This window comes from Acanthopagrus latus, chromosome 22 (genome assembly GCF_904848185.1).
Source record: "Acanthopagrus latus isolate v.2019 chromosome 22, fAcaLat1.1, whole genome shotgun sequence".
NCBI lineage: Eukaryota > Metazoa > Chordata > Actinopteri > Spariformes > Sparidae > Acanthopagrus > Acanthopagrus latus.
Window position 1 is genome coordinate 21,166,885 of NC_051060.1, and position 25,670 is coordinate 21,192,554.

The window sequence follows — 25,670 nt, forward strand, 5'->3', positions numbered from 1 at the left end:
GGCTTTGTATAAATATATCTAAATATATTTATAATAAATATATATACATATATTTATATAATAAATATATACACTCCAGTCAGACAGCACACAGCTGCTACTGCTGTAGTGCGTTTTTTTAGATCACACTACTTGGCATGACCCCGTCCTACTCTGCCTCTGATTGGCTACATCCTGTCTGTTAAGTAATGCCCATGTGCAACGCTCACCAAAGATTGAACAGCAGTGAGATGTCTCACTGTGCAGCTAAAACAGAGCGTTCAGTACACACTGAAAAGTAATGCTGCAGCAATGTATGAGAAAAATGTTTTTTTTTTAACTTCGAAGTATGTAAATATATTCTACTACAATCCTCGAATAAAAGTATTAACCTGAAAATTAAGAAAAGTTTTGATAAAAAAGCAAAAACAAACATAAAATGGCTCCATACAGCTCGTCCAGGGTAATCCATATCTTCAGATTGATTTGAAAAGACTTTATTTACACAGTCGAGCTCCTGCACCCACATCAGACTTCCAGACAGAGTGCGTGATGATGATTTAGCAAAGTGTCTTTAGTGAAGATTGTGGCTCAAAAACGGATGTAGATAACTTTTTTTTTTTTTTTTTAAATCAATTTGTGATGTCTGGGCTTCCAGATGAGTTGATGATGTCTGAGTCTTCATTTTTGGGGTGAAATTACCCTTTAAAATGCTGAACACAGGGACTCAGTGGGCTCCAGATCACATAATGTCATCGTGGGGAACATCAGAGAGCGTGATCTATAAACTTTATATTTACTCTAAACTCTATTTTTTTTTTTGTAATTTTCAATGTAAGAGCTGGTTCAGTGCTGACTGCTAGATAAATTAAGCACCTTTAGTTTTGCCGTCCGGACTCAATGAGCATGAAAAGGTTTGAGATTTGATGTGACGTCCAAAAACAAATAATATGTACTGAAAGCCTCATGACTTTGGGACAAATGGACTAAATTCTGAAAAATATTTAATTTCTACAGTGGTTGTGATTGGTCCAGTGACAGCGCGGGGCGTGGTCTGTTTTGCCAGGAAGCTCCCCACGTGGTCACTACTGTGCACGTGACAGTTTACTGATTTAAATAAGATCAGGTGTGTGTGTGTGTGTGTGTGTGTGTGTGTGTGTGTGTGTGTGTGAAGTAATGTGTCCTGTTTGTAACTTTTATTGTGTCAGAAAACAGCAAACTCGAGCATCGAACCATCAGTAATGATCTTAATTAAGTTAATAACACATCAGTGAGACAATGACAGTCCTCAGAGGACACAGAAGATGACGTCAGCTCAGACAAACATTAGATCAGATAACTTTTATCAGCCAGACAAACAAACAAAAAAAAAAGGGGGCTGCGACACCAACAAACATCCGCTATCCAGCCTGAAGTCTCTCTCTCTATATATAATCCTATTAAATCAATTAGCGCAACAAAGGCGCTGATTGATGTGATCAGGAGACCAGCACAGGTCCAGATTAAAACCCGTGACGTCACGCAGGCGAACAGCTGAGCGGCGGTCTATTTCTCCTCGTGCGGCGCGCTGAGACGACATACATCTGTCCAGAGGTGGAGAGGAAGGAGGCCGACAGAGAGACAGACGGAGAGACACACAGGCAGAAGAAGAGGAGGAGGAAGAGGAGGAGGAAGAGGAGGAGGAGAGTAAAACCCGCTCAAGAGATTAAGTGAGTCCACATGTCCCGGCAGCAGGACTCCTGATCTGTGTGAAAACCTCTGCAGGTGCAGGTGGAGGTGGAGCTGGTTGGAGGCTCATTCTCTCTCACTCCTCTCGTCGCTGCGGACGGTCAGCGGGTCTCCGGACAAGATGCCCGGAGACGGATTCACGATTAAAAGTCGCATCAGGAAGCTGCTGCGGTCTCCTTCAGCCCGGCAGAAGAAGCACCGGAGGGAGGATCTGAGCAACAAGGTAAATCTGGAGGAAACCAGAGAGTCGGTAGTTAAATCATCTCTACTGGACTAAACGGGAACAAGTTGTCTGTTAAGTCTTTCTGGGTAACTTATAACTGATCTGTCACAACCTGGCAACCCCCAACTGTGTCGTCATTAATGGTTTATAATAACTCACTTATCAAGAGCAGGAAATTACTTTCCAACCATTAACAAACCTATTTTTAAAAACAAGCAGATAAAGTGATATAATAACCATCATTAGTAAATGTTCAGTTTTTAATAATTCAACAATCAAATGCTTTATCAAACATTTATTAAGCAGTCAGCTGATGGTTAATAAATACTGTGTAGTTCATCTATACACATATTTTGGATGGGATATTATAAAGTTGTTACTGATGTTTATAGTTTTAATTGCTTACTAAATGGTTTATAAAGCATTTCTTTATGTGTTAGCAGTGAATTAAAGGAGCATTGTGTAGTTTTGGGGGAGGAAATGTTAATGAGAAGAGAAAGAGCTTCTGATTTTATACCTAAACAAACTAAATAAACAAGCTCTCTTTGTTTTCATGACTGAATAAACTGAATAATTAAACTGACCATAAGGGACGACACAGTCTTTATTGTACTTTGTTTATGTGTGGCGGACCCTGCCACCTTCCTAGCTTCAAACAGTGTACCTGCTGACATTACTTTTTCTCTGAGAACAGCTGAGTTTATTCAGTTATGGAGGGGGAAAAAAATGATGTCTGAGTTTGAATTTCTTCTCCCAAACGACACATTGCCTCCTTCACTATTAACAAAAAGTTTGAATTAACTGGAAACTCTCCAGTTAATTGACTCACAGACTCATCAGTGACACTTAACAGCTGCTTTATAATTCCCAAGACAGACAGACAGACAGATTGTCCTTCTGTTGCTTCTTCTGTTTAATTAACAGATTAAACCCGACCCTTTTTTTTCCCATCTCTACATCTGTCCCTGAAGATAAAGTAATACTATCACTCCTAATGTTTTTCAAGAAGCGCTGCTGCACGAGAGCTTCGTCAGTGTGAGACACATCAGCGAATCCCAGAGAATCTGAGCAGACGAAGATAAAATGCAAGCGAGCACGAAGAGGCACAAAGTGAAGACGTTAGCCGACCCTCAGCATTTAGTCTTCACATGTTGTAAACAAACCGTTCTATTTCTGTCTTTGGTTCATTGACGAGGCTGCTTAGTTACATCACGGCCTGCTCACAGTTTGGTATTTATACCTCCACTTCAAAAGTTAAAAAAAAACGTGCTTTGTTGTCTCTCTTTCCCCGCCTCCAGGTGACTTTGGAGAAGGTGTTGGGAATCACCGCTTCAGGAAACTGCGGTCTGGCCTGCGACCCCCGATCAGGCCTGGTCGCCTATCCTGCAGGGTGAGAAAGAGAGACACTCCTGCATCCTCATCTCCACATCTGACCGCCGACTTATCAACGTGGCGTGCACGCTCGCAGCTTCCTTATCATATCTACCTCACGTGGATGCCTAGTGTGCAAATGTGTGTGTGTGTGTGTTATCTCTGCACCATCTCAGAGTTGAGCTCTGTGGGTTTTCTCATCTACAAAGCCTCTTTTCAACCTGTCCTCGGGAGGGAGGGAGGGTGAGGGGACTTCCTTTGACTCTCCTGGTGACATGTAAAGAGTGTTGAGTATTATTATCAATTCCATGCAAACACTGACACTGGCTGTGTTTTCTAGAATTATTTAAAAAAACGGAGGCACGTGAGCTGCAGGTTGGAGGATTTAGTCTTGATATTGGCGATGCTCGGGGCCCCTCGGAGGCGCCGTGCCACCAGAGTGGAAGCTGAGTTTTAAAAAAAAAAAAACAAGCTCGCCGGTTCCCGTGGGCCTCGAACTGAAAGAACACACTGAGCCTCTTTTGTGCTGTTCTCAAATCTTCCAACAAAGCTGTATTAATACTGAGAAGGTCAATGGTTGTTTACAATATTGCTGCATCAAGGTGTTCATGCTGCGTGTGTGTGTGCAGGCATTGTTCTTCCTGTGCGTTTACGTGGGCGTGTGTTGTATCTAGGTCTGAGTGTCATTTTCTGAGAAAGCTTTTATAAATTGTGCGCAGGCTGGCGATCCACCTGCCGTCTGAGTTTAAATCTGCACAAGCTGTCGAACCAGGAGCAGCTTTTTGTTTTTTTCCTGGCACGGCGCTGAAGAACAGGCGGCACACAAACAGGTGGATCACCGGGCTTTGTGTCGCGCTTAAACAGGAAGTGAAGATGACTTTTTATCAGCAGGAAACAATGTGGTTAGGGCTGGATTATTTGAATATGGAAAAAAAAGCACAGACACATAAAAGGTGAATGAATCAGAGAGCGAAGGCAACATAATGTACACACTTCGTGAAGCAAGACTGCGCTTTTGCTTTGAAGCTTTCAAATAATATGATCAAAACACGGTGATGAAGCTGGGGTTTAATATGAGTGATTTATTATTTTTCATGTTGTCTTAAACATGCAGAATGTCAGAAGGCAGCATAGAACCAGGTTATCCACTTATTAGTGTAGCTTCTGCCAGCTAGTTAGCTCAGCTGATGGGTCATTGCTAGCTGGTTAGCATGCTAACGTCAGAAAAAAATCTCTGCAACACTCGACATAGATGTCAACGATTGTTTTAGTTAAATTTTGAATGCTTTTAACTGAAATTCTTCCATTCTGCACATCTGAAAGGATAGTTTAACATTAAGGTAATTACACTTTGTAAAATTTAATGTAATATAAATGTAAAGCTACCCCAAGAAGCCAGTTAGCTTTAATTAGCTTAGCATAAAGGCTGCAAACAAGGAGAAACCACCAGCGATCTCTGTTCAAAGGTTACAAAATCCATCAACCAACATCTACTGAAGCAAAAAAAATGAACTTGTTATATCTTCTTTGTTTTATTATACAATATCAGACATATTTTGTTACCTCTGGACACAGCGAGGCTAGCTCTTTCCTCATGATTCCAGTCTTTATGCTAGCTAAGCTAACTGACTGTAGCTTCGTGACACAAGAGTGGTATCAAACTTCGCGCACAGGAAAAACATCACAATAGTTTTTCCTTAAATGTCAAACTATTCCTTTTAAATGCTAAATTATTTGACTTTATTTTGACTGATGACCCTGAGGAGTTGGTTGCAGATTAGCGTAGTTTAGCAAAAAAAAGCTGCAGCTAGCTGTCACTGAAAGAAGTAGCTAAATCCACCAACCAGCACTCTAAAGATTACAAATGAACCTGCTATATCTCATTTGTTTAATTGTATACTGTTAATTTTACAAAACTATCTTGCATTTGGTTAGAGGGAGGCTAACTGTTTGCTCATGATTTCAGTCTTTATGCTAGCTAAGCTAACCAGCTGTACCTTCATGTTTAGCTCCGAGACAAGAGAACAATATCAATCTTTTTCCCAAACAGTTTTTTATTCACTGCTGCATCTGACAGTTTTAGTGTCCATGTCCAAGTTGTCTCGTGCTACTTTTTTTTAATATAAATGCTTCTAATTGTTGTTTAACCTTGGACCCCTCTTTGTCGCAGTGTTTTAAAAATGTTGATTAACTTCAGCAAGCGCTCTTGAGCGTTAATAAATATATTGTTGAATGAATGCCCAGAGGGATAAATGCATGAATGAGTGCTGTGTTATTGGATTTTCTTGCCGGTAATCTTCTGAAAAATGCTTTAACAGGTCAGAGAATGAATTTTAATTAAGGATCAATAGAGATTAATAAACGCTGGCTCGCTGTTTAGAGTAACGCTGGATGGATTCCTGTGTTACATAAGAGTCTATAAGGTCACGGTGTAATCACTAAGCATCTGTAAGCTATGTGTGCACAGTGAAAGGAGCGCTCAGTTCATTTATTTACCGACCTGAAAATGTGTCTGACAAGGGTTTTCTTGCAAACACCCTGATTAAACAGAAACACACCAAACCTTCGCCTCAGAACAAGTTACACAAGTTTATAGATCTGTTCCAATCCAGTGAGTTTATAGCGTATTAATTATATACTTTCTCGTGTAGGTGTGTGGTCGTCCTGCTGAACCCCAAGAAGAACAGACAGCACCACATTATCACCTCAAGGTGAGTTTAAACGTAGATACATTTAAATAGGACAATGTTAAAGGGGCATTACGTAAGATCTAGGCAGCTGTCAAATAGATACGCCATAAAAATAGGGTGCAGTATACCACCTGAGTAACCACTAAATGCTAAAGTTAGCTCAGTTAGCCGTGCAGCTAGTGGTCGTATTTGCTTACCCTGCACAGGCTGGGAGCACTTGGGGAGTGTTGGTGTGGCTAGCTTGTTAGCATGCTAACTCCAATAGCTGCCTCTGCAACACAGTACAGACATGTATCTGACGTAAGATTAAAACTGTTTCTTGTTCACATTCTGTTGATAATCTGTTTTTTTTAACTTTAAACATTCTTACATAATGCACATTCGAAATGTCAAATCTACATGAACACGAGTGTTTGTTTCTCTGACTCTACGCAGGAAGACGATCACAGCTCTGTCTTTCTCCCCTGATGGCAAGTTTTTGGTCACAGGAGAGGTGAGTCTTCATACTTCATACTCTTATCTTTTCAAGGAATTTCGAGTGTATTTAGCCGGCTGGTTTGTTCCGGGCTGCAGCTCAACGAAGTGCGAGGACTCAGCGTGTTTCATTGAGAACATCGCAGCAGGATTCCCTCTGTCGTTCCGCTGTAACGCGTTAAGTCAAGCATCTGCTTGTATGTCGTACTTACAGTGTTTGTCTCAACACGCGCTGTCTTAATCGGCCCCAGCCGATCAAAGCCGATTAAAGACTTCTCTGTGTAAGTGGATGAGCACTCGGTAGTTGCCATGACGGCAGAGAGCAAAGTTCACACAACCAAAAACCACGAGGGTGCCGCCGGTGAGAGGGAAGCAAACGCTGAATTTTATAGCTTACAGGGCTGAAGTTCATAATAAACCACTAAATGTTTATATGTCAGTCTTCTGATCAACCAGACACATTAGAGGAGAGTTTTTCTTCCCTAGAAAGTGTTGAAAGAGGAGAAGAGTTTGAGATACTCCTGAGTGAGTAATCTGATAAGAAAGGCTCCTCACACACACACACACATATTAACACACAGAGGCTAATTTACATCAAGTACAGACCCGTCAAGGACACACGTCTTTTTTTAATTTTTTATTTGTCTCTCTGTCCTCCTTTGTGTGAAGCTCAGTCTGCTGTTGAATGTCGTCCATTGTCAGGCTGCCTCTCCTCTCACCTACTAACTCTGACCTTTGAAAGGTCGTTCTGCATGATTAGAATAAGAGACTGCACAAATAGCCCGCTGACCTTTTGATCCCTGACAGGGAGTAATGCCCGTCCAGGGACAAGTTAACTGTACTTGGTGAGCAGAGAGGATTATCTCTGAGAGGACTGGGTAGACCGGACCACTGTACTGTTCTAGTGGATCCACGCTGGTGGCGATCTGGCACTTAAACATCAAACTGAGGCCTTTCTTTAATAACCATGAGCTTTTCGTTCCTTCCACCAGAGCGGTCACCTCCCGGCGGTGCGGCTGTGGGACGTGGCGGAACGACGACAGGTGGCCGAGCTCCAGTCGCACAAATACGGCATCTCCTGCGTGGCGTTCTCCCCCAACGGCAAATACATCGTCAGCGTGGGAAACCAGCACGACATGATGGTCAACGTCTGGGCGTGGAAGGTATGAAAAAATCACCTCCTCATGTACTGATGTCGCCGTGCCACGGGAATGCTCGATGCTCGTTATGTTAAAGCCAAACATTTCTACTCACGCCCACGCTGATGGGAAGATTTACAGCAACACCATCAACATCGCACAGTCTCCTAAACAACTGAGGTACACGGGGACTATAAAAAGAAAAAAAAAACACAAAATGGCTCCATATAGCTCTTCTGGCTCAGTCTCTGGAAGCCCCGAGATCCCAAATTGATTTAAAAAGACGTTATTTACACCCCAATCTGACCCACTTCAGACGGAGCGCATGCCTCCACTCTCAGCTGAGCGGCCACAGTAAAGATTTAGGTCTAAAAACGAGGATGTAATGGGGCTCAAGTGATTTATTTTTTTTTACACAAACTGTTCTGTTGTTCTCTTGCAGAAAGATGTAGTCGTGGCGACCAACAAGGTGTCCAGCAAGGTGACGGGTGTGTCTTTCTCTGAGGACAGCTCCTACTTTGTGACCGTGGGGAACCGACACGTCAAGTTCTGGTACCTGGACCACTGCAAGGCCAGCAAGGTACGACAGGAAGATGATAACGGAAACCTTTCTCTGCCTTCAGAGGAACCTTCTTCATTATTTTGACTATATTTTAGCTTTAAAACTCTACATCTACACATGCACAAACACCGTCTGAGACGTCATTAGGTGCAGCCAGTGTTCTGCTTGACTCTGAGCTTCCCCACCTCACCCGTCTGTTGTGGTCTGCAGGCCAGCGCTCCCGTCCCTCTGCTCGGCCGCTCGGGGCTGCTGGGAGAGCTGAAAAACAACTTCTTCTGCGACGTGGCCTGTGGACGAGGCTCCGCGTCCGACTCCACCTTCTGCATCACGTCCTCCGGCCTGCTGTGCGAGTTCAACAGCAAGAGGATGCTGGACAAGTGGGTGGACCTACGGGTGAGTCGCTGACATGAAGTGTCTGATGTGTCGTGTCCAGGAGTTTTGGGACGACAAGCAGCAGCAGGTTAGCTTAGCTGACGTCAGGAGGAAACAGCTACCTGCAGCTCTAAAGTTCTTGTTTTTTTTCTATAGGGACACCTTGAAGCTTTAAGGGGATAGATGTGTTTTTTTTTCTTTAATTTTTCTACAGCCAGGCTAACTGTTGTTCTGTTTCGTGTCTTAGTGCTAAGCTACAGAGTTCAACTGTTTTTTATGAAATTTCTGCACCATTAATAAGATATTCCGCTCATTTAATTTACCGTCACCAGATTGAATCTATGGTTTGTTTATGTATCCCTTGTTAAGCTGTGTATTACCAGTAGTGAGTGTTCAGTGTCCAGCTGTGGTGTTGAATCAGGAGGTGAGGATGGAGGTGTGTGAGTCCAGCTCCTGTCCTCCGTCAGAGGATCAGAGACGGATTAGCAGCAGGGACGAGGACAAGTACAGGATGTGTTTGGAAGTGCTCCAATAAGGACGCCTTTCTGCTCCGCTGCAGCCTCCTGTAACCTTTATCAGCACTGCTGTGGACTCGTGCTCCCTCTCACTTATAATGTGTTTCACCGGCGTGTTAACGATTGAGCTGTGCAGTGAGCTGATGTGCCTGTTGTGTCCTGCCTCTGCAGACGGGCGTGGCCCACTCTCTGTCTCTGTCGGAGGATCTGGTCTTCTGCGGCTGCGCTGACGGGACCGTTCGAGCCTTCAGCCCCGTCGACCTGCACTTCGTCTGCACGCTGCCGCGGCCGCACGCCCTCGGCTCTGACGTGTCGGCCGTCACCGAGGCCAGGTGAGGAAGAGCTCAGCAGAAACACGGCCTGTGCCTGGCAGGGATCCAGTGTGGGGATCAAATGCCCTCTATTTATAGTGTGTCCTGTCTCAAGTGGCAAGATCTCACAGTGGAAATCACTCCTGGATGTCTGAGGAAGTCAATAGCGGGTTTTATGGAAGAGAGAATAACCATAATTAGCTTAATAATCATAATTACCGTGCTTGGCAACCATGGTTTGATCATTTTTACACTGTGTTTATGAAGAGTGTGACTGATTATATTACTCAGTGTCTGGGGAACAGAGCTCAGTTATTACATGTGACTATTTATAATCAAACATCTGTTGCCGTTGTTCCACATCTCTTTCCCATCAGCCACCTGTTTTGCGCCAAACCGGACGCCCGTTTCCCGGACGCCATCGCCGTGACTTACGACCCGGTGAGCCGCTGGCTCTGCTGCGTCTATAACGACCACAGTCTGTACGTGTGGGACGTGAGAGACGTCAGCCGGGTGGGGAAGGTGCACTCCGCCCTCTTCCACGCCGCCTGCGTCGGGGACTTGGAGGTAGGCGGGCGGGAGGAAGTGATCGACTGGGCTTCGTTTTGGGGGGATTAATCAATACAACCACTGTCCCAGAAATAACAAGAACATAAGAAAACACAGTAGGAAAAGAAAAGTAAATGTTTGTCCTGCATACATTCCCCCGACACCGACCCAGCTTCAAACCTACTCTCTCTCATCCCTCCCCAGATGTTCCCAGATGTTCCTGGGGAACTGGGTGCTGGTCTGTCATCGGGGGCGTTCCTCAGCTGCTCGGCTGATAACACCATCAGACTGTGGCGCACGGACGGTTGGGCACATTCTCAGAACATCCTCAGCAGCGTAAGTTTCGCTTTCAGACGCCGCACGCCCTCCCGTCAAAACGAAAAAACATTTCAACAAGTACAATATGCTCCATCTGTTGTTGCTGTGCAGGATCTCCTGAATATAATCTACATGGATGGGAACACGAGCACCCTGCTGGATCCAGAAAGTACAACCAATGCGAACGCGGACAAACCGGGAGACGGACAGACAGCAGAGAGCAGGACGGGCATCAGGACCATCTGCGTGAGTCCAGACGGCAAACACCTGGCGTCTGGAGATCGCAACGGGATGCTGAGGTCGGACAAGAAGCCTCACGATGAGAGTGATGACGAACTGAGATGAACCTCTAGCTTAAAAAAATAAATATGAATGTTATTCTGCAGGATTCATGACCTCGGCAGCATGGAGGAGATTCTCAAAGTGGAGGCCCACGATGCCGAGATCCTCTGCCTCGAGTACAGTCAACCAGAAACTGGTGAGTGTGTGTGTGTGTATGTTTTACTTTTACTTACTTGTTTATAACGACACCTGATTGAGTCGTCTCATCGCTGTCAGGTCTGAAGCTGCTGGCCACGGCGAGCAGGGACCGTCTGATCCACGTCCTGGATGCCGAGGACGACTACAGTCTGGTGCAGACGCTCGACGAGCACTCTTCATCCATAACAGCCGTCCGCTTCGCTGGTGAGATCGTCAACATCTGACAGCTAATCTGTTCTTAATCCTCACTTTCATCTCCATTCAGTCCCACACAAAGTCCCGCTTTTATTTCGCTCGCAGCTCCGCTTGTTTAAACATAAGATGACAACTGTACATGTGTAGTCAGGTGGAGCTCAGTTTGTTGCGAGCAAAGCCTTTTTCTTGCCTGCGATTTAGTGTTTGATTAAGTAATTTAACCTAAGATGGGATTGGTAACCCTTTTGAAGATATTAGTTGGGGCTGACAGATGAGGTCTATCACAATATTTGCATTAAAGAAGCCATCATTAAATTTCATCTTTGTTCTTCAGCCAATGACAACCAGGTGAGGATGATCAGCTGCGGGGCGGACAAGAGCATCTATTTCCGCACTGCACACAAGGTGAGACACGTCCGAGCTAGAATCAGCTGTCATCGAGTATGTTTCCTTCCAGTTTGGGTCGAAACAAGCTAACCAGATTAGCTGTTTCCCCTGTTTACGGTCTTTGTGCTAAGCTAAGCTAAGCTAAGCTATCCAGCTGTTGAGAGCTCAATAAGACTCTCATGTCTGTTGGGTGAAGCTAGCCTGGCTCTGTCAAAAGGTATCAAAATCTGTCAACTAGCACCTCGAAAAACTCATTTATTGGCACATAAATTGTTTATTCTGTATAACAAACGGTGTTAAAACATTTAAGCTATGCTAGCTGATGCCCATTTCCAGACTTTGTGCTAAATTAAGCTAATTGCCTGCAGAGAAATGCACTCAATCACTTCCTTGTTGGGGAGTTTGATAGAAAAGCTCAATATAACTCAGCATGCAGTTAGCTTAGCGTAGCACAAAGATTGGAAACAGCTAGCCTGCTTGTGTTTTAACTGTTTGTACAACATTAAGAAGATAATACGTGTCTGTAAGTCGAGTGTTTGAGATGCTGGTTGGAGTTTTTTGTTCCTGTTGGACAGAACCAGGCCAGCTGTTTTCCCCATTTCCAGACTTTGTGCTAAGCTAAGCTAATTGCTAGCCAGCTCCAAGCGTTAGAGTTGTGTTACACTTTTCATTTAACTCTCGACAAGCAAGGACGAAGCTTATTTCCCAAAACATCAACTATTCTTTTAGTATGACACAATATTTTGGTACAGAGGAACGCTCTGATTATACCACAGAATTACTTCCACAAAAAAAAATAATTTGTAAAAAGAAAATAATCACTATGAATTCTTTCTGGCCATAATAGACACAATGAGGAGTTAATCTGTGCTCGGCACTCAAATTCTCCATTAATTCTTCATGTTTCTGCCTCATTGTGCAGCAACACAATCTGTATAGCTTCCGTCTGTTCATAAAACTCTGCAGCTTTCACCACAAAAGGCGCGTTTGGACTTTAAGTTGTGTAACTGAATGCGATGAAGGAGGCGTCCTGTTGCAGCCCTTTTCCTCTGGATTCTGCTTCTGGGTTACTGGGACGACGTTTCCTTCGGGTCAGAGTTGCATAAGTTACTGCATTCTTGTTAAACTTAAGACACGATTCAGGCCACTGCGTCGACTCGTGAACGTCGCAGAGCACAATAAACAAAAGGCTTGTTAGTGCTCGGCTAAAAACTCCTCAGTCATCCAGAACTCGTAACCACAGGATCCACGGTGGAAACTTGTTGTGACAGGTCTGCGCTAAATGAGCATCCTCTTCGCTTTGGTATCGTTATTATCTGTGCGTTCTGAAGGATTCTGACCCGTGTGTGTGTGTGTGTGTGTGTGATTGGATGCACAGATACAGAATTTCGACGGACCAAAACTTCCAAAAAAATGATTTGACTTTTACTCAAATTGGGTCTTCGGCCAGGCGCGTTCACTCTGCCGAACTCAAACCGAGGCAGATACTTCATGTTGTCTCCTTCGTGCTGTTTCAGGCCTATCAGCTCTGTGTGTGTGTGTGTGTGTGTGTTTGTGCGTGCTGATGCTGATTCAAACTGATCTGTGCAACTTTAAGATATCTGAATACAAAGGCTCATGTTCGCTTCCTGCTTTCACAAACAACACAGACGCACGTAATCCACTGCAGCTTCAGTTCCTGCAGCTCGTTATGTGACACACTAACATGCAGAATAAAGCCAGGTCAGTTTGGCTATTCATGTTGACACTTTTAACTATAAACCCCCTTTAAAACCCCCTATAAAGTCACTTGACTGTGTCCTGCTGCTGCGTCATAATCAATGATAAACTGCTGTGTGTGTTAGTACTAACTTGACATATAATGAGGGAGTTGGGTGGAGTTGTTTAATTATGAATTTATGGTTTAATTCGCCTGGTTTTTTAATGTTAATTCATCTATCAATCATTTTTTGTTGGTGTTACAACATCATTAGTGATACACGCCGGTTGGAGGGGCATCAGACGCCACTGTATTAACCACAGTAACTGTCAGTTAGCTATAAAATGAAAAATGAAGAGGGAGTGTGAATAATTTAGTGTCAACCCATGAAAGATGCTGACACAATGTTTAATGTCGCAGCTTTCCCTCTGATCCCATCAACTTTTGGAAAAACTGGCCCCTCTATACATTAATTCAATCGCAAATCCTTATTAAACGACCACTAAAAAATGCTTTACGGCTCAACAACTGCTGCGTAAAGTCTTGTTCTTGTTCCTGGATGAATTTGACTTGTCTCAGTTTGCTCTCTGAGACTAATTCTCCCAAAATGAGAACAGAAATAAAGGTAGCAGAGGTAACTTGAGGTAAAAATGATTCGAGGTGAACTCGTGATTTACACGATGAAACACAAATGTCAGGATGTATTTTGTAAATAAGAACTTCTGGTTTTAGTCGGTACTAACTGTATTTAGTTAAGTGTGAGCCTTTTAAATAAATAAATGCTGTTTTCTTTTGTTTTACAGACTGAGAGAGGAACCGGGTTCCGGCGTTCCCACCACATGGTGAGCAAGACCACCCTGTACGACATGAGTGTGGACCCCACCTGCAAGTACGCCGCTGTGGGCTGTCAGGACCGCTGCATCAGGTGACCGCGTGGGAATGTGCGTGCGTGTTTCTGAAAGGTTCGATGAGTCGTAGTAGAAAGACATTTTGACGTTTTTTTTTTTCTTTTCCCCTCTGACTTCTGACTCCTTCAGGATTTTCAACATCAGCAGTGGCAAACAGAAGAAACTCTACAAGGGATCCCTGAGTGAGGACGGCAGTCTGCTCAGGGTAACGTCTTCCTCCGCGCTCCTGAAGCCTTTTCCCCTCACCTGCCGTATAAACTCAGTGTGTTTGACCTGGATTCTCTTTTTTTTTTTCCATCCGGGCAGGTTCAGCTCGATCCGTCGGGTCAGTACGTGGCCACCAGCTGCTCCGACAAAAACATCAGCATCTTTGACTTCTACACCGGGGAGTGTGTCGCCACTATGTTTGGACACTCCGGTATCAGAACGCCTCACGTGCACCGTCATTTATTTATAAGTTTTTGGGGAATTACTGTTGATTTAACTCACTTCGCTGTATTTCTTGCTTCACAGAGATCGTCACTGGGATCAAGTTCACCAACGACTGCAAGCATTTGATCTCTGTGTCCGGGGACAGGTGAGACAGACGTGCTCAAGGAAGATCCAACACTTAAAACTCAGTATTTCTTTATAAATTATAATCATTAGTTTTGATAACACTGAGATATCAACATAGGAATAGAATGAAACTACTGTAGAGAAACCAGGACTGGAGCGCCACCCAAAATTAAAATCATCCCCGGCCTCTCGCTGCCGGAGGAAATGAGCCGGGGAAATGTGTTTGCAGACAGTTTCCTCAATAGTGAGGCTGAAATGAAACGTTGAATTTTTAATGCCCGAATGCTTTTATCTCACAGCTGTATCTTTGTGTGGCGACTGGCCCCGGAGCTGACGATCAGCATGAGGGCGAGGCTCTGCCAGCTCCGGCAGAACCCGAACGCACCGCCCTGCAAGACCTCCAGTCTCAGGTGAAACTACACACACACACACACACACACACACACACACACATACAACCACCTTCAGCTTCACCTTCATAACAATACACCAAGTTTCACGTATTAAAGCTGTGCAGAACGCTCATCATGTTGTCTGACTGTGTTGCTCCAGGCGAGAGATACACAGCGCTCCCCTTCTGGGTGGTTTATCCTCCGACAGTGACCGTGAGCCCGAGGAGGAGGAGGAGGAAGAGGAGGAGGACGGAGCGGAGAACGAAGACGCCAACGACCCAGAAGACATTGCGACCAACACCTCCTCTGACAGCAGCCACGGAGAGGAGGACACAGGTACCGTACAAACGTTTATCAGCCGCGATGACTGCGTTGTCGTCCATCGGAGGGTGTCTGAGGATCCGCCATCTGTGGTGATCCTGACCTTTATCTCTCCGCGGAGGGCAGCTTGTGATACGCAGAGATCAAACACAGTGTTATTTCATTATTTTCCTGCAGCTTCTCATTATCGCGCTCTTTCATGCAACAGGTGGCTCGGACGAAGGGCAGGACTGGGAGGAGCCGACGAAGGTTGGTGGTGTTTAAACGATCCGTCCATCAGCTTTGACTGCTGAGAAAATAGTCTCTACGTTGGGGACAGCATGTTTATCAATTTCACCCAAAAATACACCTAATGCCCTTCATTAAATTCCCTCAAAGTCTTCACTACATATTTCATGAGCTCCATTAAGAGGAGCTAAACTCCAACAAAAACTCTAATTCAGTTCCCCGTCAGATACTTAACGCTTATTTACGGCGTGTAATAACCAGCGCGGTGCTTTGATTATGTGGGAAATGGACGGCTGATGATGAGCGGTTCAGCTGACGCCTCGCCGCCACCTCTTCAAGATTTCTGTCAGTACTTCAGAGGGACCGAAGTGGCTTAAGGATCTCTGGCTTCACTCCACCACACATGAGATTAAATCCTCTGTGATGTACCGGAGGGGAAATTCCCTCCCGCCGAGTCTTAACAGCGATAAAAAGCTATGTGAAATCCATTCTGAAATAGTGGGAGCGCTAAAAATCTAGATCACACGGCCTCATCTGAGACGTCTCGTTTAGTACTTGTCTACTTTAATTTCCTGAGCTGCCGTGTGATATTATTTATTCATGTCCTTTTCAATAAAAAAAAATCATTGTTCACCGAGGCAACGTTTTCACGTACCTCCTTTATTCTAGCACGGAGTCGTCGGCCAGGTCACCCCCGACTCCTCCAGGCGCCCTCGCAGGCGCTGGTCCCATCGTATGGGCTCTCTGGAGGTGATGGTCAAATCCATGATGGACCTGAGGCAGCTTGAGTCCTTTGCCCACAAGAAGAACCCCAACTGCCCCCCTCACGACAGGGAGAGGCAGAGCACGTCCAGCCTCCAGGAGCCCCAGGTACGCACGGCTCTGATGTTAACGAGAGACAAAGAGGAAGCTGTCCGTCTGTGTTTGTAACTGCACGGCTGTGTCATCTATCACTTTCTGCAGCCGCAGTCGGAGGAGAGAGCCAGGAGGCATCGGCTGTCCTGGCTGTCCTCGCAGCCGTCCAAGGGCACGAGGGGGACTGATGGAGCCGTGCTGTACCCCGAGGAGCCCGACGACGAGTCGAGTCTGCAGGGCAGGTAAGTCCTCACTCAAGCGATCACGACGACGCTGAGAGAGAACAAAAGTGCTTTTTCTGTTCTTGGCGTAATGTTTTTTTTCCCCCCTCCTCCTCATTGTTACCCCCGCTCCCTTGTTTCTCATACGTCAGTGATTACATGGTGGAGGAGCAGCGCTGCAGGGCGCAGGGGCGAGGGATCCGCAGTGAGAGCCAGCAGAGCCAGCAGAGCCAGCAGAGCCAGCAGAGCCGCAGCCCGGACAGCGCTTGCTCTCTGGGCTACGACAGCAGGGAGTCCAGCCCGGATCGTGTCCCGGATGGTGAGGTCTTACGCCAAAGAAACACAAACTGAAAACAAAAGATTTAGCCCTTGAAGTCGGTAACTTCAGGGGCCCCCAGTGGTTCTACCAGACGAGACTGTGTGGCAGAGCCTCATTTCCACACAGTTTAGTTTTGTGTCTGTAATTAAAGATGCATCCTCCCCAAGGCAAGGAAATGGAGTTCCTTACGCCTCTAAATGCTGCCGCTAACACAGGAGAGAAGACAATCATCGCTCTGTTTTCATGCACTTTGATACTGAAGCAGGAAAAATAAAACAAATTAGTGAGCAACCAGTTTAGTTAACTAGTTTGTCAAAAGGAAAATGAACCCACAGCTAGCATGCTACCAATGTTAGTTAGATACTCTGTTGAACTTAAAAAAAAATGTGACCATAGAGCTGCTTCACCTTCATCAATCGGTTAGCGGACTTGTTTTCACACGGTGTGTACTGTCTGTCCAAAATCCGCTGCAGAAATAATGGTTTTGAACGTACTCTGAGCAGATTCTGGACCGGAAACATACGTAAGACATCCGCACCTGAGAACACGAAGGGTTAGCTACCCATATTACTTACACTAAGCTACGTAGAAACCGTCTTCAGTTTTGCCAAAGGTGTACAAATTGTACTACAAACGAAACCCAATGCCTTAGAATAATTCACATATTATATAAACCCTTTTAAAGATTTACATTTTAAAGGTCTTGAAAGATAAAAAGGTCAAAGCCTGCATCAACCAACGCTTACTTTACGTCTCGCAGCTAGATTTTGCATGTAAGAAGCGGTTTAGCACGGCTGCTCTGTCGTTGTCCGCAGTGAGAGAGTGTTTCAGACGTGTTTTTTGAGCACTGCGTCATCTAAACTTATTCTAGTAGTGACCTATAAAGTTATGAACCTGATAACACACACAAGATGTCTCCTTTAAGACGTTAAGATCAGTGTTAGCGGCTTTCAGTGAAGGTTTTTTCTTGCTGTCATAGCAGAGTGAGCTTTCATAAAACAGACCAAAGCCAAGGGAGTCTTGAATAGATGTCAAAGACGCCCCTGCACGCTATATTTCAGTATTTTCCATCCGTCTACATTTCTGTTTCAAGTCATGAATGTCTTCTCAAAGTGTGTCAAGGGCCGGATTTAAAAAACGAGAAGCTAAAATGTAAACGAAAGCCCAGATTTCCCTGCAACATACAGTAAAGCCGCTACCCGCCGAGAGGGATTTGAGCGCACAGGGGCTTGGATTTTTTTTATTTTTTTGAAGGTTTCAGACCTGATGGAAATATGTCAGATAACACGAACACATAAGCCTCCGTGTTGTTGGCCGGTCATTTGTTAAGGATTATGTGATACCTGCCTGCCGTGTGCAATAGATGCACCAAGGTCAAGGAGGGTTTGGAAAGCGTTTTCTTTCCTTCGTGCCTCAGCTGCTGCTGTTTTCTCCTCAGACTCTGTAGATGTGGATTCCCTCGGCCAGGACAGCTCTGACGAGGAGGAGGAGGAGGAGGAGGAGGAGGAGGAGGAAGAGGGGCGGGTGGTGCGAGTGACGAGTATGGACGAAGCTCTGAGGACAGTGACCGGCGCCGCTGACCGCAGTCAAGAAGGTTTCCTGAAGCAGAACTTCGAGACGCTGGCAGAGAGCTGCAGCACCGGTAGGAGACGCCAGACGCTCACATGCAACTTTAAAGGAATAGTTCGAAAACAAACGCTTGAAAATGAATACGCTTCATCCCAAAATGTTCATCTGTCCCTTTAACTGAAGCAGGAACAGTATTGATCAGGCTTCCAGTTTCTCTTTCAGTTTCTTTTTCAGTTTATTCTCTCCGTGTCACTGCCTGTTGTTGTTCATCTCTCTCTCTCTTTCTGCCACCGTCTATATTTTCATTGAATTCATTTTTTTTTTCCTCACGCTCGATGTCTTCTTGATGTCCGTCCGCAGCTGAGCAGAGCCGAGTCCCCAGGCTCAGTATGTCTTCACGCTTCCTGGCCAGAGGACATAATAACAGGTACCGTCGACCACTTCAGAACCAGTCCGGCCTCACAGCTGTAATTACAAACCCCGTGTGGACTCACGCACGCCGCTCTGCTAAACCATCTGTGTCATCTGCTGTCAGAGTGAAAATGACATTGTTAACCATGTTTGGGTTCTTCTATTATATACCCCTGGACATGTGTCCTGATTTTCTGTATTGACCATGAATGCAGGGAGACATCTAACTATAAAACAACATATGATAAGAATCGCTGTTTTTTTCTTATCTGATTAGGAGGTTAAAAACATTCATCTAAAAATGCACAATTTTGGCTCTGTCTACTAAAAACTAGTCACTTACTGTGAGAATTTAAATGATTTTAGTGGTGTTGAAGTACAATATTTGACTCCAAAATGTTGTAGACTGGAAGTATAAAGTCGCAAAAGAGGAAAATAGTCACAAAATTGTACTTAATTACGAAACTAATTACAAAAAAAGAACCAGAATGCATTTATTGTCACTATAAACTCAGAATACAAAGTTAATAATATCGGCCTTCCAGCTCCTCTAAAGCTAACTAATTAGCATTTTATATCTTGTTTGTTTAATCTATACAAAACAACATGTTATGGTTTGCTTTGCTGGACGTTTGCTAGTTGCTAGCCAGGCTAGTTTTCAGCCTTTGTGCTAAACTGCGGTCTTTGTCTTTATATTTATCGTCCTCGTCTCACTCGCTGCAAGAAATCCCATTAACTTGCAGTAGAGAATTGTGTTCTGTATGTATTTATAATGCCTTCTCTCTGTGCAGGAGCTTCCCTTTGTTTGCCAAAGTGCACGGAAAGGAACAAGGCAGCCTCTCTCCGAAGCCCCCGGTGTCCAAAGTGCGGCCCATGATGGAGGACGGCACCGACGACAAGACCCCCGCGTCCCCTGACCGGAGCGAGGGGCCGAAGTAAGAAGACAGGGTGTTATTTTAGAATCTGTGCTGCCGTGAAAAGAACATGTTAGTGAATCATAAATGCAAAACATCCAGAAAGCACAAAAAGGAGCTCTGTTTGCAGAGATAACTGACGATTAAACATTAATAAGACCACACGGAGCGAATGCTTCATCACACGTACGTACAGCCAGGACTCTCCTGAAGTCACGCAGAGCCGCCGCCACATTTTAACTCTGTTTTCAACCAGAACAGTTCTGCTGTTTCTTACACATTAATAATGGATGCGGGTAAACAAAGGCAGGCAGAAAGTGAACTCTCAGCTAAAGTAATTATGCACATGCAAATAGATTCAGCCAGTGTAATATACAGCGTGGCCCGACTGTGGCACGGACAGCGCGAGAAAATGAAAATATGAACGGACACAGCTGATGTTTGCTTGTGACCGACTGATCTCAGAGCTGCTGTGTTGCCTCTCAGCAGGTCCGACGCTCCGGAGAATGACAGCACTCCCACTCACAGACCTCTGAGGAAGAAGACCTCGGGGTCCCACCTGTGGAGGCTGTCCAACCCTCCGTCCAAAGCTTCGCCGCTGATGGACAGAGCGACGTCTCTGCAGAGGACGTACTCAGCCCAGAACCTGACATCAGACGGTGCGTTTCAGCATCTTCTTGTGGATTTATTTCTAAATATTTGCTGCCATTTCTGCTGAATTAGACCAGATTATCAAGTTAATATGCAGAAAAGTAACGTAACATGATGGATTTACTTCTATTTTCTCAAAATCAGTCACAATAACCTCCGCTCGTGCCTTCTGTTCTCCAGCTCCTCACTCACCTGTGCCCTCTAGTGACCACAGCGAGTCGTGCAGGAGGCCTCAGCAGTTCTTCCTGGATCACGACACAATCGGGCCGTCCTTCCACTTCTCCTCCCCCTCCCCCGGCTCCCCGCGGTCTCCCCGGTCCCCCCTGCCCTGGGAGAGCCCCAAACTCAAGCCCCAGCACTCCTACATGAACCCCACGGCCAGCTCCATGGCCAAGAGCAGCCGCTCCTCCTCGCTGGGAGAGGGCATCCAGATTCGCACTCCGCCGGGCTCCCCCTCCTTCCCCAAGAGCAGGAGGTCTTGCGGGGAGCTCGAGGCGCCCCTGCTCGCGTCCTCTCCTGTCACCGCCTCATCAGCGTCGCCCCTCTTATCAGGTCGTCACCCACATCCCACAGCTGCAGTTTCACCCACCGCTCTCACCCAGAACGTCCCACCCTCTCGCATCCCGCTCCCCAAACAGCCTCTCAGCCCTCGCCGCAGCCTCTGCCTGGACATGAGTCCGAGCGCGAGCTGGTCCGGGGGCTTGGCGAGGGCTTGTACTCCCACCGCAGACCCCGGATGCGACGTCACACCTGCTCCAGGAAGTCAAGGTGAGACAGCCGGTCATATACTGAAGATGAGTAAGAAACTAGAAAGCAGATTTCCTGTGTGTGACTTTGAGTCGATCTTGTTGCCTGCAGCCCGGGTCAGGCAGCCGTCTCTGAGCCCGGATCATTCTCTGCCAAGTTCACTACCGATCAAGCAGAAGAGGAGCTCGGCGTCAGAGAGGTACATCATCTCTAAACACGTTCCTCTTCTGTTCTGTCGATGTGATCGTTAAAAAGTTTGACTGACACACATGTTCTGATGTTTCCTCCCAGTGCCAAGGAGGCAGGACAGGTGGCTGCAGCCAAAGAGTGCCCTCTGGTGCCGGAACAGGCGGACTCACCGGGTTCTGACCCACAGCCAGGTCGGTCCTCCGAGCTGCTCTTGTGTTAACCTGTCCGTCTCGACAGCTCCTCCTCTTCCTCACTGCATCTCTTCACACTCCTCTCCCTTCTGTCCGGTCCGTCTCCTGCTGTCAACACTCCACAGTCGAGAGGATGTTTTCAATTCTGCTCTTTTGGTGAATTTTGAGAAACTGCTCATTGAAGTAACAAAAGCGGAAAGGGAGATAAAATATAATTTTTGAGGCATTTCTATGATTAAAAAAAACACGATTGAAGCGGCTTTTACTCGGGCTGCTCAAAAACTTGAAACAGATTTTTCTTTTTCTTTACGCAGCGGGCTTGAAATTCCACTCGACATTGAAAAAATCTAAAGAGCTTTAAAATTCTCTGAGCACATTCAGATTTCAGTCAAAGGAGAGAGCCGCTCCGTGTCATCCGTGCACATAATGCTCACGATCAAATCCAAAAGATCGCAGACGACTCTGAACACATTCATGCCTGTTTCTGTTGTACTAGAATAACTTCCCGGTTATTCTCTGATGGATGCTGAAGGGCGACTTATGAACCTGCAACTCCCAAGTTAACCAATCAGAGGCAACGTGAGCCAAGTCAAGACATTAACATACAGTTAATATTAATTAACATCTATTTAGTTTTTTGTCAATTTTGGCTCAATTAATCTTTAGATTTCTTATATTTTATAGTCAATGGTTCATTATTTATGTTATAGTAAGACAATGATGTTGATAAATGTATGAATATTGTTATTTCTTCTATTCTTTGTTATGTTTTATTTAAAATTCAACTTTAATTGTTAACGAATACATTCAATTGAGGCCTTAAACTTGTTGGTTCATGTTTAGAATTAACTTCACTCTGCAAGTCAACCGGTTGCCTCAATGAGATGCCTGAAGAAATAAAAAGAAAAGTTGCTAAATGTGGATCCAGTAGCAACATTTTAACGATAAATACTTATGTTTATTAGTGTGACTGTTGAAAGGTTAAAGGTCACACTCTGCAGTTCTATGAGAGGCCGAGCGACGTGACAAAACATCGATATCTGACAGATGAAACCAGTTATTCTGTTATTATAAAAAGCAGACATGAGCTCGTACAAAGTCGTGAGTCGTCTTCCAGTTAGATCGCGAGCATTAATCTAATCTGACATGACAGGAGGAGTTAGTTCTGTCCTCTGAGAAGCAAATGTTACAGCTCTTTATGTGTTTACACAAATGCATAATGAAATAGTGTATTATGTGACAGGCCGCTCTGATTCGGAGAGCCTCAGTTAGCTGAAGATGGTTTTTTAACTGGCTGAGTAAATAAAGCGTCTGAGTTAAAATGCTGAGATGAATCTTGAAACAACTTGTTCTTCATGCCTGCTGCTGTGTGGACGATAACCGCCTCGAGACGGCTGCAGACTTTCATTTCATTTCAATTTGAAAAAACACAGAAACCATAAATGCCATTAAGTGACACCCCCCTCCAAAGTCCACGCTTGTACCTACAGCTGCGTTTTCTGCCGGAGGATACAAACTGTGAAATCATTTTTCTCACTTTCACAGTTCTCCCTCTCTCCGCGTCCTCCTCGTGTGTTGTTACTTTTCCGCCACCAAGTTTATTCCTGTTTCTTTTCTCGACGCTCTTTGACCTTTTGCTGCACCTTCACTATGCGCCGCTCGATAACTGTGTGCTCGTTTCTATGCGTCTCTGTTTTGTTTTTTTTCCCTGCATGCTGTGCTGTACTTGAAAGAGTCCTTCTCTCTCTCTCTCTCTCTCTCTCTGTCTTTCTCTCTGCAGATCACTCCATCACCTTGGAAACTTGCAGGCAGGCTGCTCGTGAGCTCCACACCAGTCTGAGGAAGACCGTCATGCTCTACACGACGGTCAGTAAGAGACAGTAGAGACACTTTGTTGGTTAAACAAAGAGGTCTGAGTTAATTATACGTCTATGAATGAGGCGTATTTTCACACCTTTTTACACTTTTATAGAGCGGAAACAAAACGTCTGTTCATGGTTTAGATGACGGAGAGAAAAACTGTCCGGTTGTTTTGTTTTTAAGCTAAAATGTAAAACATCTACCAGTTCCAGCTCCTCAGATAAGAGGATGTTCTCCTTTTTATTGTCCAATATTATAGCAGACTGAATATTTGGGGTGTTTTTTGACTGTTTGTAGGACATCTTGGGTTTTGTGACGCACTTTTTAAGACCTAAACTGATGCGCTGAATGTTTTTTTACACAAAACTATCTGGAACTTGTCCTTAGAAACCGTTTTGCATAAGAGCAGGCGCATTCAAAATCTACTTGGCAGGTGATCGGACGAACCATCTGTCTGTCACCATCAATCACAAGGTGAACTTCAACCAATCAGATCAACAGCTGGAGTCAGTTGATAAACGGCCCTCAGTGCTGCTCTTTGCTCTTCTTTCACTTAGAATTAACAGATGCTGTAGCAGCTACGCTAACCCATTTGAGTTGATTTCAAACAAACAAACTCTCGCTTGGTCATCACTTCTTAAACCACGACCTTCGCTGCCAGTAGTTCCTTCGAGGACACCCACTGGTCGAAACTGCAACCTTTGTTGCGACCACGAGTCAAACTGCCTCGCAAAAAGAGTTTCTGGCAGTCGGCGATAAAAGAATCGATTAATCTGCCAATTATTTCTCCAGTTCATCGTTTGGTGACTGTCAGAAGAAGTCGAAGGACGACTTCAGATGTCTTAATTAATCCAACTAAGTGTTCACAAACTCGTTATTCACACTATAATGAGACAGAGATAGAGAAAATCCTCACGTTTGAGAAGTTAATCAGGTAGCAAAATAGACAAAGACAACAGTATCGATTGATCTCAAAAATAACTGACAGACAACAGTTAGAACAACATGTCGTGACGTCTGACATGGACAGACTGTCTGTGTGTCGTTCTAACTCAAACATTCATCAAAACCAGGTGCTACAATCGGGACAGCAGCCCAGTGAAGATCAGCAGGAAATGAGGAGCATCCTGTCCGAGACCCTCCTGACAGTCAAGGCTGAGCTGGACTCTCTGCCTCAGCCCGCCTCGCGGTGTGACGGGATCCAGGTAGACCAGGAGGTCACAGGTGAAGGTGGGAAGGCTCTGGCCCTGCTGGAGCAGTACGCCGAGCTGCTGCTCAAGTCCGTGGAGAGGAGACTCGACACAAAGACCTGAGGAGGCGGACGGACGCTCGCTGACGCTAGCAGGAACTAGAAGCACTGTGAACTGCACAATTGTTATTTGCACAAAGATCCTTCGATTCACGGGCTGAATGCAGATCGTATTCAGAGACGATGAGAGAAAAGGATTGTCGAGTTTCATGCACTGAGAAAAGAAAGATTGAAGAGGTTGCCTTATTTTTCAAGCTGCCACAGCTCTTCTTTGTCTGTTTTTTCTACTTTTTAAAAATCTTAATTTTTATAAACACGAGTAATGAATCACAGTTGTTATAAAGGGAGACGCCAGAAGGACAAAAAAGAAAAAAACGATGAGGTTACAGGAAGAGCGCAGGTAGTCAGAAGGGTCGAGAGCCCTCAGAAAATCAATTAAAAGACAGAATAAACTATTTGGCTGTTATTTTTCTACTCAATATAAAAAATGTAAACTTTGCTCTTTGGGTGACTGAGGACACATTTTCAGTCCATGAAGTATCCAAAAAAATAAAAGGGTTGATCCTCCGGAGAACAACAACATGGAATTACAAATATTTTACAAGGTTTTTGATCAATTTATTGATTCTTTTCTTTTGAACAATGAAATCCAAACACAGTTCCAGACTGAAGTCTTGCACAGATGTTGCTCCTGAGACCCTCCTGCACTGGTACAAACCCAGTTTTAGCCACTGCCTTGAGATGGAATAAGCATGTTTGTAAGTGTGAGGTTTGAGGAAGTGCAGTGAAGACGTGAGGATAGAAACGGTTAAAGTGACGAGGGATCAGGAAGGTGTCAGCTGATGGTGCTGGGAAGATGTTTTGTTTGGTCTAACTCATATTTTTGTCCTGATGGCGTCTCCCTGACTGCAGAGCACTGTAGCTGGACCACAGGAGGAGTGTTCATCGCTTCATGTATTATCATATCATGTCTGTTCGTCTCTGTGTACGTTTGTTTTAATTTTATATTTCTCTGATTTTCTTTCTGTCGTACAGTTTCAAACTGCAGCACTGTTCTTCCCCAAGCTCTCAAATAAACAATGCAAACACTCCACC

The 25,670-nt window shown here is 45.0% G+C and overlaps 1 protein-coding gene across 2 annotated transcripts; it reads left to right on the forward strand.

Moving 5' to 3' along the window:
• The first annotated feature begins 1,191 nt into the window (after positions 1–1,191).
• LOC119012384 (mitogen-activated protein kinase-binding protein 1-like) lies at positions 1,192–25,666 on the forward strand. Of its 2 annotated transcripts, none has more exons than XM_037086129.1 (33): positions 1,192–1,930; positions 3,229–3,320; positions 5,953–6,012; positions 6,427–6,484; positions 7,458–7,628; positions 8,047–8,184; positions 8,377–8,559; positions 9,225–9,385; positions 9,742–9,931; positions 10,118–10,249; positions 10,343–10,530; positions 10,618–10,709; positions 10,790–10,915; positions 11,241–11,311; positions 13,796–13,917; positions 14,030–14,105; positions 14,207–14,318; positions 14,414–14,477; positions 14,758–14,868; positions 15,011–15,186; positions 15,380–15,420; positions 16,069–16,269; positions 16,363–16,496; positions 16,628–16,794; positions 18,233–18,436; positions 18,724–18,790; positions 19,566–19,709; positions 20,178–20,347; positions 20,520–21,107; positions 21,198–21,285; positions 21,378–21,466; positions 23,247–23,332; positions 24,400–25,666. In XM_037086129.1, exons 1-33 carry the CDS (start codon positions 1,829–1,831, stop codon positions 24,637–24,639), a joined length of 4,644 nt encoding a protein of 1,547 aa, XP_036942024.1. In that variant the 5' UTR covers positions 1,192–1,828; the 3' UTR covers positions 24,640–25,666. The 2 variants fall into 2 exon arrangements, with proteins under 2 accessions (XP_036942024.1, XP_036942023.1); XM_037086128.1 differs by having other exon boundaries at positions 1,194–1,930; positions 20,175–20,347.
• The last annotated feature ends 4 nt before the right edge of the window (positions 25,667–25,670 follow it).

Coding starts and splice junctions, on each gene's coding strand:
- LOC119012384 (XM_037086128.1), top strand. CDS start 1,829: ATGCCCGGAGACGGATTCACGATTAAAAGTCGCATCAGGAAGCTGCTG. Junction 7,629..8,046: donor TCAACGTCTGGGCGTGGAAG/GTATGAAAAAAT, acceptor GTTCTCTTGCAG/AAAGATGTAGTCGTGGCGAC. Junction 9,386..9,741: donor TCGGCCGTCACCGAGGCCAG/GTGAGGAAGAGC, acceptor CTTTCCCATCAG/CCACCTGTTTTGCGCCAAAC.